General features: G+C 54.7%; 2 protein-coding genes across 6 annotated transcripts in view; one reads left to right on the forward strand and one right to left on the reverse strand.

The window, feature by feature from the left end:
- Window positions 1–10,164, forward strand: part of DEF8 (differentially expressed in FDCP 8 homolog (mouse)) — a 15,704-nt gene extending 5,540 nt beyond the window's left edge. For 3 of the 5 annotated variants that reach the window (XM_006754835.2, XM_015572097.1, XM_015572100.1), the window contains exons 4-12: window positions 548–697; window positions 1,534–1,675; window positions 2,585–2,749; window positions 3,300–3,427; window positions 3,620–3,733; window positions 4,733–4,813; window positions 5,530–5,670; window positions 5,806–5,915; window positions 6,956–8,552. In XM_006754835.2, the coding sequence (XP_006754898.1) occupies window positions 548–697; window positions 1,534–1,675; window positions 2,585–2,749; window positions 3,300–3,427; window positions 3,620–3,733; window positions 4,733–4,813; window positions 5,530–5,670; window positions 5,806–5,915; window positions 6,956–7,058 (1,134 nt within the window). In that variant the 3' untranslated portion in view covers window positions 7,059–8,552. Of the gene's footprint in view, window positions 1–547; window positions 698–1,533; window positions 1,676–2,584; window positions 2,750–3,299; window positions 3,428–3,619; window positions 3,734–4,732; window positions 4,814–5,529; window positions 5,671–5,805; window positions 5,916–6,955; window positions 8,553–9,607 lie in introns of those variants that run through there. The other 2 variants (XR_001515972.1, XM_015572107.1) reach the window with 2 other exon arrangements.
- A 301-nt stretch (window positions 10,165–10,465) lies between these two features.
- Window positions 10,466–12,305, reverse strand: CENPBD1 (CENPB DNA-binding domain containing 1). The gene is given in 3 exon segments (XM_006779591.2): window positions 10,466–11,968; window positions 11,971–12,015; window positions 12,018–12,305. Coding segments are annotated over 3 exon segments (576 nt in total). The 5' UTR covers window positions 12,286–12,305; the 3' UTR covers window positions 10,466–11,705.
- Between the last annotated feature and the right edge of the window lie 6 nt (window positions 12,306–12,311).

The raw sequence follows: 12,311 nt of genomic DNA on the forward strand, positions 1-12,311 counted from the left end.
GCAAATGTGAGGACTGACTTCATCTGGGGTTCTGCGGGCATGCTGCAGGGGGTGGGGGGAGGGGAAGGCAGGATGAGAGGGAAACTCCCTGCCCACAACCCCCACCAGCCACTCAGCCGGGACGGCCACTCTTGTCTGTTGTAGATTTTGTTGTGTGGTTTGCTTGGTCACTGTGAGGTGCTGGACCCGGGGGACGGGGGACTGAGCCATCTCTGGGCCTGGCGATTAAGCCAGAGGTCACTTCCTCTCCTTGATGACAGGCGAGTGTCGTTTCCCCAGCTTTAGTGAAGTAACATGGTCAGAAAAGCGAGCAAATTTCTTTAGAAATTTAGGAAGTTGTGTTTTGAAAAACATCCTGAATGAGGTCTTCAGAGGCCTGTGGGTAGACGGGTGCAGCTGGGGGCAGGTGGTGTGGGGTGGTTCCTGCCTGGGCTGCTACCTTCCCTGGGCCTTGCGCCAGGTCTGCTCTGGGCCTAACTGTCCATGAGGGTGGGTCTGGCGTGGACGGGAGACCGTGAGCGGCCGTGCGACTGGTGTGTCCGCCCAGGGTCTGTTCCTGGCCTCTGACATCCAGCAGCTGCGGCAGGCCATCGAGGAGTGCAAGCAGGTGATCCTGGAGCTGCCCGAGCAGTCAGAGCGGCAGAAGGACGCCGTCGTGCGGCTCATCCACCTGCGGCTGAAGCTCCAGGAACTGAAGGCAGGTGCCGGACCAGCCCACCAGGGAGGCAGCTGGGACTGAGTGGAAGTCCGGAGGCCTGGGCTGAGGCAGAGGCCAGCCAGAGAGGCAGGTGGAGAGATGGGCTCTCGGTCCATGGGCAGACGCCTTCTCCATCCGTCTGGTCTTAAGTGGCCAGTCCTGGGTTATGTGTCCACCCACTGTCGCAAGCGGGTGAAGTAAGTCCCCCCTTGAACCACAGGACTCAGATTGGGAGGTGGGGCTTCCTGAAGGTCGGGGTGATGGGTCCTGGCAGCCAAAACCCACATGCCTATAATGTCGTCCTGGATCTGTGCCTCTGGCTTGGCTGCACTGGCCCATGAGTCCCTGGGAATTTGGAAAGTGCTGTACTCATTAGGACGTAGATAAGGCTGTGGTAACAAAGATGCCAAAATACAGCGGCTTAAAGGACTTAGATGTGTCATTGTACCCTAGAAATGCCATAGGTGGTCCAGGCCCCGTGGCAGGTAATGGTGATGAGGACCCCAGGTCCTCCCTTCCTGTTGCTCTGACAGTCCCTGGGTGGCCACACTCCCATCTGGGCTGCACTGAGGCAGCAGAAAAGAAGGGAGGAAGGGCAGAGAAGGTCATGTCCCTCCTGCTCACATATCCTTGGCCCTAGGGGCAGCACCCAGGTGCAGGGGCTGCTGAAAAGGTGGTCCTGGCCTAACTGATCACAGGGGTGTTCCATTGCTAAAGAGAAAAGTGGTGACATTGGGAGAAACTCCATCTGTTATGAGAGATGCCTGGAAGAAGTAAGTCAAGGGGTGACCTGTGACCCCCGGTTCACCTGTGACCCCTCCCTGGGCTCTCTCCAGGACCCCAATGAAGATGAGCCCAACATCCGAGTCCTCCTGGAGCATCGCTTCTACAAGGAGAAGAGCAAGAGTGTCAAGCAGACGTGCGACAAATGTAACACCATCATCTGGGGGCTCATTCAGACCTGGTACACCTGTACAGGTGGGCAGGGACCCAGACCGGCTCCTCTGGGTGGGCAGTCAGGTCCCCAGGGCAGGGCAGAGACCTCGCAGGTCTGCTGCTGTATCTAGTACTCAGGTGACTTGATTCTTAACCATGTACTTGGTGTTCACTGAGCCCTGGGCATGAATAAGGGTGGAATGAAAAGGCTTCATGTGATATTTAAGCAAAATCTGGGAGGCCAGGGACACGCCAGGCACATATCTGGGGAAGAAGGTTCCTGCCAGGAGGTGTCCGCAAAGGCTCTGTGGTCCGTGTGTGCGGGGTCTGCAGCGAAGAGCAGAGAGCAGCGAGGCCGCAGCACTGTGTCTGAGGGGAGGTGTGGTCGATGTGGGCTCAGAGGTTGCTGGGCCTGAGTGAGCTGTGGCCTCAGCAGGTGCTGCACACACTTGAGTTGTAACAGGGTCACTCTGGCTGCTGAGCTGAGCATGGACGAAAGGAGGGACGCAAGGTGGAGGGGGAGGCGGGGGGCGCTCTGACCAGGGTGGGACGGTTGGGGGTGAGAAGTGATCACTAGAAGAACGGGCTGGAGGACTAGAAACGGGCGCATGAGAGAACCGTTGGCTTCACAGTCTTCGGTCTCAGCAGGTGAAGGATGGGGTTTCTGAGTCTGAGATGGGAGCCCTGGGGTGGGTTTGGTGCAGGAGAGCCAGAGTTCCACTCAGAGTGGGTGTGAAGCCCTTTAGGTGTCCAGATGGGAATGGCAGGTTCAAATCGGAGTTCAGGGGCAGAGTGCACACTCCTTCAGGCCCAGGGACCTGCAGTGAGAAGCGCTTGGATTGGCCTGGGAATCTGGGTAGCCCCTCTGGGGCTCCTGGCGGCTGAAGGTCAGCCTGGGCCGCAGGATCCCCCTGACCTCTAAGAGGCGTATCCCTGGCCCTCCACCCCCAGGGTGTTATTATCGCTGTCACAGCAAGTGCTTGAACCTCATCTCCAAGCCCTGCGTGCGTTCCAAAGTCAGCCACCAAGCCGAGTACGAGCTCAACATCTGCCCCGAGGCGGGGCTGGACAGCCAGGACTACCGGTGTGCCGAGTGCCGCGCGCCCATCTCTCTGCGTGAGTGCCCAGGAAGGGGCAGGTGGAGGCAGCTGTCCTGGGCAGGGTGACAGGCCAACATCTGGGCGAGAGCACTGGATACATCAGGTGGCTAAGGCCAGCACGGCTCCTGCAGGTGCCGTCTCTCTCTCCCAGGGAAGCGACCCGGGGCTGCTATGGCACCTTTCCACATGGTGCAGGCAGACTGGGGCTCCAGCCCAGGTCGCCTAGGAGTACCGTGCGCTCAGCCTCCCGTGTGCAGCCCTGTTGTCACAGAAAGCCCGTGGTCGGCACGCACTGTGTCAGGCCTTGGAGACAGTAATGTTAATCCACTGGGTCCCCACAGCAGTCCTGGCGGGCACTCCTATTATTGTCCCATTTTACTGGTGAGAAAATTGAGGGCAGTGAGACACCCTGACCTGCCTGATGTCCCGTGGCTCTTTCTCCTGTGTGTCGTGGGTTTAGCTGGACCATGGGACTAGCGCCATGTGTGGCAAAAGCCCTGTGCGCATGCGTGTGGCTGGGACCCTAAAAGTAGCGGAGACTTGGTAACAACCTACCCCCTCTGCAGGGGGTGTGCCCAGCGAGGCGCGGCAGTGTGACTACACGGGCCAGTACTACTGCAGCCACTGCCACTGGAACGACCTGGCTGTCATCCCGGCGCGCGTGGTGCACAACTGGGACTTCGAGCCACGCAAGGTGAGGGTGGGAGGGCTGGGGTGCGGCCCTGGGGTGTATGAGGGGGCGTGGCTCAAGGAGGCCTGGGGGGGAGGTGGTCTGTGGCGTGGTCGTCGGGATGGGGGCGTGGTCAGGTGCTGACTGGCAGTGGGGCCTGGCTGGGCCTGGGGGGCCGGTGTGTGCTGGAGGGGCCACTCCTTGACGTTCCCCCAGGTGTCCCGCTGCAGCCTGCGTTATTTGGCGCTGATGGTGTCGCGACCAGTGCTCAGACTTCGGGAGATCAACCCTCTGCTGTTCAACTACGTGGAGGAGCTGGTGGAGATCCGGGTGAGGGGGGCGTGGGGGCAGCTACCTGTGCTGTGGGAGCAGAGGAGAGACACACCTGCTGAGGTTACTGGCCCATCAGCTGTCCTCTAGGCCCAGAGGAAATTTGAACATTTCTAGTAGCCACATGAAAAAAGTAAGAAGAAGCCAGTAAAGTTATTTTGAATGACATATTTATTTCACCCAATATACCAAAAGATTGTTTGAATATAATCACTATACCTTATTAAGACACTAGAGGCCTGGTGCATGAAATTGGTGCACGGCTGGAGTCTCTAGGCCTGGCTGGCGATCTGGGCCTATTGGGGCAGTCTCACCCAGTCCCATTTGGGGCCAGGCCAACTGGAGCCTGCTGGCTGCCAGCTGCCAGCCAGGGCCTTCCGGCTGCGGGGAGAGACCTGCTGGCAGGGGGGAGGTTGGCCCTGGGAGCGCACTGACCACCATGGAGCAGCCCCTGTGTGGAGCGTCTGCCCCCTGGTGCTCAGTGTGCACCATAGCGACTGGTCGTTTCAGTTGTAACGGTTGCTTAGGCTTTTATGTATATAGATTACATTCTTTTTATTTTTTGTCCTCTGTCTTTTAATTCCCTGTGCCTTTTACACATGTGGCAATCTGGTCAGCCCAGGCAGCTCCAGTGTCAGGAGGGATGTGGCTGGTGGGACAGCTGGGAGAGGTGCCAGGCATCTCGCTCACCCAGCGGTGCCAGGCCCGGAGGCAGTCAGAAAGGATCAGATTGCATTTACAGGGCAGGTGGGCTGCGGAGGGCTCTGCATCCCTCTTGGATGTGGGGGGTAGAGTCACAGGGTGACGGAGCCTTAGCGTCCTGGCTGGCCTGGAAGCTGTGCTTTGCCCTTGAGCCTGGCAGGAGCACTCACAACAAGGCCCTTCCTGGGGGGTGTCAGGTGACACGACTCCCTCCAGGGCAGCCCCCAACGGCCACACAGAAGTCCCAGGGGTAGCCCTGCCCTGGCCTCGGGGCCCACCTGCCTCTCTTGTCCACAGAAGCTGCGCCAGGACATCCTGCTCATGAAGCCATACTTCATCACCTGCAAGGAGGCCATGGAAGCGCGTCTGCTCCTGCAGGTGAGGCGCCGCCCAGGGAGGTGTGAGGGCAGGTGGGAAACGGCCAGACAAAGGAGGACCCGTCATGTGCAGGTCTTTTTCAGATGGCTCGGCAGTTTGTGTTGGCACAACAGCCTTTAGCAGAGAGGATCTTCCACACTGTCCCAGGCAACACCAGGTCTATCATGAGTGAACAGGCATTCTACCCACAAAGTGTTCTCTGATCACACCAGTGTGTAGGGCGCTGTGAGGAGCAGGCAGCGTCCCTGCAGCCTCTCCGTGACTCTCCATGACACGGGCCAGGCACAGGCCTACCGGGCAGGGTGGACCACGAAGCACACTTTTCAAGGCTGACCTGTTCGTTCCGCCAATATTCACTGAGTGCCGGCTGTGGGCAAACACTGTTGTAGATACTGGGGCGAAGTGAACAAAACAAGATCCTTGCCTCATTTCAGAGGGGGCCCTTCAGGGGGGAAGATAAAAATAATTAGCTGTTCATGATGTCGGTGAGGTCTGTGGACAAGAGGAGGCAGAGAAGGGGATGGGAACGTTGGGGTCAGGACGGGAGGAAGAGCTGTGTGCCAGGCAGAGGTGGGGTGCATGGGCAGCAGCAAGGTGGCCAGTGTGGCTGGAGGGGCTGACGCCTGTTTCTTCCATGAGCTCCCAGGACCCGGACGGTGGGTGGGCAGGGGGAGGGGCCCTCCTGGGGCTTGGAGTCATGGCTGCTGCACCTGTAGCTCCAGGACCGGCAGCATTTTGTGGAGAACGATGAGATGTACTCAGTCCAGGACCTCCTGGATGCCCACACGGGCCGCCTGGGCTGCTCGCTCACCGAGACCCACACGCTCTTCGCCAAGCACATCAAGCTGGATTGTGAGGTGGGTGCCCCACTGAGGACTAGGCATCTCTCCTCGCCCAGCCCCCAGGGCAGGGAGGGTGGTGCGTCCTGGCTTCAGGTGCCCTCTGGAGCAGCACTGACTTGCTCCCACCCCCACCTCCACCCCCACCCCCAGCGGTGCCAGGCCAAGGGTTTCGTATGTGAGCTCTGCAGAGAGGGTGACGTGCTGTTCCCCTTCGACAGCCACACATCTGTGTGCAGTGACTGCTCCGCCGTCTTCCACAGGTGGGTGTGGCCCCACCCCACCCCCAGCCACAGGGAGAGGGATGGGGGAAGATGTTTGGGGCTTGGTCTTTGCTGCCTGGTTTTCAAAGCCCTTTGCCTTGATCCTGAGATAGGGAGTAAGGCCCTGATGTGTGTTCCTGAATTGTAAGATCCACTGGGACAAGCACCTGTGGGGCTGGGGAGGGCCCAGTGTGAGCCCCACGGCTGTCCTGCTTCCCTCTCCCCAGGACTGAAGTGGGTCTCTCAGGATTAGCATAGGCCATGGTGTCCTAAACCTAGTTCCTGGCACTTCTAATGTCCAAGTGATATTTTTTCCAACTTCTCTAGGCTGAAAGAAATACCTAACATTTTGTTCATTAAGTATTTAGGTTAAACAACGTAAGCATTTATGAACTAAAGACTTACTGAATGTTTGGGAAAATAATACACATACATTGGAAAAAATTATTTTAACTGTTTAAGAAGCACAATTACTAATAATAGGAGTCTGCCTGCTGGGCCCTGCACAGCTTCTCACAGTGGCCTCAGATGGGACAGCGTCCCCCCCTTCTGCCCACACTGGGTGTTTCCTGCCACTGGCTGTTGGTCATCGCAGCAGCTGACGTCACAGCTTTGAGAACTGGGGTTGCTGTCACAGGAAGGGTTCATGTTGAAGCTGTGAAGTCCCTTGAGCTAGCAGTTTGCATGGTGTGTGACATGTCAAATGCTGCTGTGCCCCTTTCAGAAATTTAGCCATGGGCTCCTGTGCCTCCACAGTGCCTGGGGCAGAGTGCACAGCGGTGATGGGCAGGTAGGGTTACCGAGACTCGAAGAGATCCAAGCCAGACTGTCCTTGTCAGACATTGATAGGTGTCAATCAGAGGCCCAGCAGGCACTTGTGGGACAAACCCTGCTGTGCCCTTTGGAAGACACTGCCTCAGTTTCCCCAACTGTAGAGGGAGCCTGGTTAGGAAGCTTGAGGACTCACTGCTAACATCTTATATGCAGAGGCCCTGCCCTGTACCCAGGGTCTGAACCTGTCTGCCTGTCACTGTCCCCAGGGATTGCTACTATGACAACTCCACCACGTGCCCCAAGTGTGCCCGGCTCATGCTGCGGAAGCAGTCTCTCTTCCAGGAGCCTGGTCCGGACATGGATGCCTAGAGCCACGGGCACCCCTCCCAACCTCTCTGGAGCCCACCCTACCAGTCATTGCCAAAGTCAAGGTGTTTCTTGTGCTCTGGACACCCCTGGGATGCAGCCCCTGGACCTCACCCAGGGGCCAGAGGGTGAAAGCACCACAAAGACCATCAGCCCCTGGTCTTGCTGGGACTCAGGGCTGTGCCTGGCTGTTTCCTGCGTGTGCTGCTGTGAGGGCCAGAATGTGCCCCCTACCACTGCAGGGCTCCATGGTCAGGGGCGTGGGGGAGGGTTTCCGTCTTCCCCATGGTGAAGAGCCCCCCCATGTCCTTGGAGCCAGGCTGCTGGGTCTTGGCTACCCTAAAAACCCTGGAGGGCTTCCAGGGAGTGGCTGACAAGACCTGAGGACGCCGGCTGCACACCCTCAGCCTTGGCCTGAGACTCATCTGTAGTGGATGGTTGGGATCTCCCTGGAGGCTCCCATCCCCCACCCCTTGTCTCTTTGGGGTCTCCTGGCTGTTCCTGGCTGAGGCTCTTACAGGTGTCCCCCAAGGGCCTGGCCCTGCCTCTACGGTTCTCTCCTATAGATTAGAGGTCGACAGGGCCAGTCCAGGGGTTACCGGTTCTTTCTACGCAACATGGAGGGAAGGGGCCATGGAGCTCTTTCCCCTGGGGGACCAGCTGTGGCTCCTGACTTGGCCTAGCCTGGCTCACTCTGGTGCTCTGAGCTGGGTGGCTGGGGGTCCTGCCTCCAGGTGTGGCTCTGGAAGAGGTTCCAGAGGTCTGAGTGGCATTTCTGGGGACAAGATTTGCCCTGAGATGGTCTGTCCTGCTACAGTGCCTGTGGAGGATCCGGACAGCTCAAGGACCACCAGCCAGGGCCTTGTTAGGGACCCTGAGGTCAAGCGCTGGGAATATTTGCTCCAGTGAGTTCAGGCAGGAAGCCTAGAGTCCATGAAGGAACATGAGACGAGGTATGTGATGCCCCATCTGACCAAGGACCCTGGACGGAGGATGAGGCCCACAGCTCTTCATGGGGGAGCTGCAGCCAACCTCGACATTTGCAGGCATGTTTCCTGCATCAGAGACCCTGCCTTTGAGGGGGCGGCCTGGGGGCAGAGTCTTTCCTGCCCTGCCCTGGACTGTGATTGGCTGTCACATACAGATAGTGGTGGTGGACAAGGAACACAGCCACTGGGTTCCCTGTCACCTTTGACTGGGAAGCCCAAGAGGAGAGGCTGCAGCCAGCAGAAGGGTCAGCTCAGCTTGTTGGCCATTGGCCGACGCAAGGGGTGCTGAAGACAGTGTCATGTGGCGGCTTTAGGCGATCCTCTTGCTGTCTGCTCTGACCTGCCTCAGTGTGACAGCGAGAAGGCGGTCAACAGCAGGTCCTCAGCCTGCCTCTCTTGTAGGGTTGCAGAGGGTTTAACCAGTTAACTACCACGCGTCCAAAATGGAAACCACCCCACACGCCACAGTATTTTGAATTTAAAAAAATCAGTTTGCAATGAATATTATAAAAATAAATATATTTCAATTTGAGTGTTCTTGAATATTTTCAGCTGAAAATTCTCACAAAAAAAATGATTTTAAAGTTGGTCAGAGCTGCCACTTAGGGAAAACATTTTTTTATAGGTGTGCGTGGCGTGTGGGGAAGGTCCGCCGCTTGTGTCTGTAGATGCTTACGGCGTACAGGGGTTAAGGGCAGGTGCTCAGACCTGCACCTTCTCACAGCTGCACATCTGTCTGGGGACAGAAGCCATTCCTGCATTCATGTGTTAGGGTCAGTGTCCAGAAGAAAGGCTAGCTTGCTGGCATTTGTCGGACAGAACTGGCTTTTTTAATTTATTTTTTAGCTCCCTCACTTACCTCCTGCCCGAACACCTCTTCTCCACCTATCCCTTCTGGATGACAAAGTCTCCAAACAGAATCACATGTGGTCTTTCTGAGTCCACAGCACTCTAAGAACCCACAGAGGAACCAGTTTGCACAGCCAGCACCTTACAGAGGAGCAACGAGGGGCACCCAAGCTGGAACGATGCTGCAGCCACTGTCATTAAATCTGTGATCTCTAGACTTTGCTGTGTGTGGTGAATCAAGGAGAGGTCAGGGTTTGTTGACAGGCAAACCAATTGTGGGTTCTAGGAAAAGCCCACATCCTGCCCCATCCAATTGAGTCTCATTAACCTGGTTTGGGGAGAAGCACTCTTGATGGGTGATGAGCTTGGGCATGGGGTCAGACATAGGTCTGAGTGCTCCGATTCCCTTCAGCCTCCATTATCCTATGAGATGGATGAGGACGCAGACTGTCTCATGGGCTGTTGCGGGGCTAGGAGTCACTGATCATTGAGCGGGGCACGCAGAGAATGCTCAGTGTCCTAATGGAAGGGTTGTCTCATTGACCCAGCATCACAAGAACGTCACTGGTCCTGTGCCTGGTACATCCCGTTAGGGCCCACTCCAAGGCTCTCACTGAAACTCAAGGCTATTCCCGTTACCCTCAGACTACAGGAAACCGTACATCCCTACTGCAAATCATGTCCAAACCGCTGTAGATGTCCATTTTTCTACAGAGATATCATCTGCAGATTTGACTAGGATCTCAAAGGGGCTCTGACCCAGAGAACCTTTGAAATCTCTGCTCATCACCTATATCCAGTTGCAATCCAGATAAGCTGTCAGCAACCCTATTCCTAAAGGTTTGAACGGCACCTCAGCTACAAATAACTAAAGCTCTACTTTGCATATCAGGGGGAGGATGCAATCTTTTTCCTCTTTCAGGTTATGAAAGATTAACATTTTGACTTTGACTTAGACTTACAGAAACATTCCCACGTACCTGTCTCCTGGATGGCCTACATGTAAACAACTTGCCCCATTTGTTTCATTCTTTTCTTCTCTGAACTATCTGACTATAGGTTGCAGAGGATGCCACTTTGCCTCTCAATACTTGTGTATATTCCTCCCAACCAAAGAAATTACCTTGTATGGCCTCGGTGCAAGTATCAGAAGACATCAAGAAATTAACATTGCTTAACAAGTTGTCATGCGTTATTTTTTAAAAAGTTACCTTTATCTGTTTCTGGACTTTCTATTCTAGTTCTGACTACTAAAGTGCTTTAATTACAGACCCAATGTGTTTTAATGTCTAGAAGTGCTAGTCGCCTCATAGTTGTTGTTTTTTATGAGTATTCTAGAATGCAATCTTTTTTCTTTTTTACAAAAAATGTTTTTATTGATTTTAGAGAAGAAGGAAGAGGGTGGAGAGAGAGAGAAGCATTGATTGGTTGCTTCCCATAGGGCCTGGGACTGATGAACCCAAAACCTGGGAATGTGCCCTAACTGGGAATTGAACCAGTGACCTTTCAATCAAGAGATGACACTCAACTGAGCCACACTGTCCAGGGCTCATGCAAATTTTTTAGAGCACATATTTAAATAAATTTTTAATGACAAAATTTGATACTCAAGTCTCAAAATTAAAATATCAGAAATAGGGTTTTCAGGGATGTTAAATCTCTGGAAGCAGAGAGACTTGGCTGAGCCTCATCCATTGAGGTCATTTTGTTGCTTCTGGCTTTACTTTAACTTTTGGTTAGACACACTGAAAACAACCTAAGATAGTTGCTTTAACCATCGCTTTTTCCCATTATACAATTCCCTGTAGCAATTTATGGCACCACTGATGGCTCTCGAAGCTTTCAGTTTCCACTCATCATTGGGCTGCTACTGGTAAGGATCTGTAAGCCAGCCTCAAAATGTGAGAGGGTGCTGAGAGTTCTCCTGTGGTTAGTTGACACAGAGCCGGTTAAGTGTCTTCACTCTCCTCCTCTCCTGCTGGCTCCTGTTCCAGCTGCATCAGCTCCTCACTAGAAAGAGCATCCTCCTGTGACTGTAGCACCTGGTCCACGTCAACTTCACAAGCTCTTCAAAAGCCAGAGTCCTGGCAAGGGTCATCATGGTTTTTTTGAAGCTGTGCAATGTTATCTGTTTGGGAAAAATTCTGGAAGTGAACACACCGGGGCCAAATTTTCTTCCACACACTGTTCATTGTTGCTGGCCTGAGTGCCTCCCAAGCTATTGCAATGTTGTCTACAGCATCCAAGATGTTGTAGTTTCTCCAAAACTCCCTGATCGTAGCTGTATCCTCCCCATCTGTTGCTTCTAGCTGGCATGTGCTCAAAAGTCCTTCTCAGGTAGTGAGCTTTGAAGGTGGAGGCTACGCCTTGACCCATGGGCTGGATGGAGTCAGCTGCATTGTCATGAAGATATTCCACTCTTACATGATCAGACAGGTCACTCAAACTGACTGGGTGGCATGGTGCATTGTCCAGGATGAGCAATGCTTTGTTGCTTAGGTTATTTTTGGCACAGTATTTTTCAACAGCAGGACAAAAAAAGTACTTGAACCATTCAAGAAAAATGCTCTTGGTTGCCAGGGTCCAGAGATCCTTTCCGTTTGAGCGCCAAAGCACAGGCAACTTGGGCCTGGAGAACCCCTTCAGAGCCCGGGCGGGGGGTTGCTGAGTGGTACCCCAGTCAGGGCTTCAACTTAAAGTCCCCAGCTGCGTTGCCACCAAGCAGCAGCAGCAAACGGTCTTTGGACGATTGAAACCCTGGCTGAGCTTTTTCCTCCACAGAAATAAACGTTCCTTCAGGCATTCTCTTCCATTAAAGCCCTATCTCATCGACATTAAAAACTTGCTGGGGGGTGTACTCACCGTCTTCGATGATGCTTTTCAGCGCTTCCCGGTATGTGTCCCGGTTGCTAGAAGCTGTGCCATTCATCTGGAAGTGGGGCAAACGATGGCGCTCCTTGAACCAAACAAACCACCTTTTACTGGCACCAAAGGTTTCTTTTTGAGAGCTTTCCCCCAGTTCACGCTGTAAGTCATCAAGCAAACTCTTAGCCTCCTCCTGGATCATGGCAACACCAGCGGCAGGTTCCGCTGGCTCTGGTCTTCCAGCCACAGGCGCACCGCCGCTCCACAGTCTCCATGGCTGCACTTCGATGGCGAGTCAACCGAGCGGCCCTTGAGGGAGTAGCTACTTGGGAACTCACTGTTATTTTTTCTTTATTATCTCGGATCGTCGCCACTGCAGAGACAGCAAGGTCCAAGGCCTTTGCGATCTGGCTGAGCTTCTCGCCCACTTCAAACCGTCGTAACAGTTCTAATTTTATGTCCAGGGGAATTGCTTTGCGTTCCCTTTCGGCATTTGGGACTGCCTTTGGCGGCCTTCTCCCGGGCATGATTGCCTCCAGAATGAAGGGAAACC

The sequence above is a fragment of the Myotis davidii genome, unplaced genomic scaffold (assembly GCF_000327345.1).
Source record: "Myotis davidii unplaced genomic scaffold, ASM32734v1 scaffold1453, whole genome shotgun sequence".
NCBI lineage: Eukaryota > Metazoa > Chordata > Mammalia > Chiroptera > Vespertilionidae > Myotis > Myotis davidii.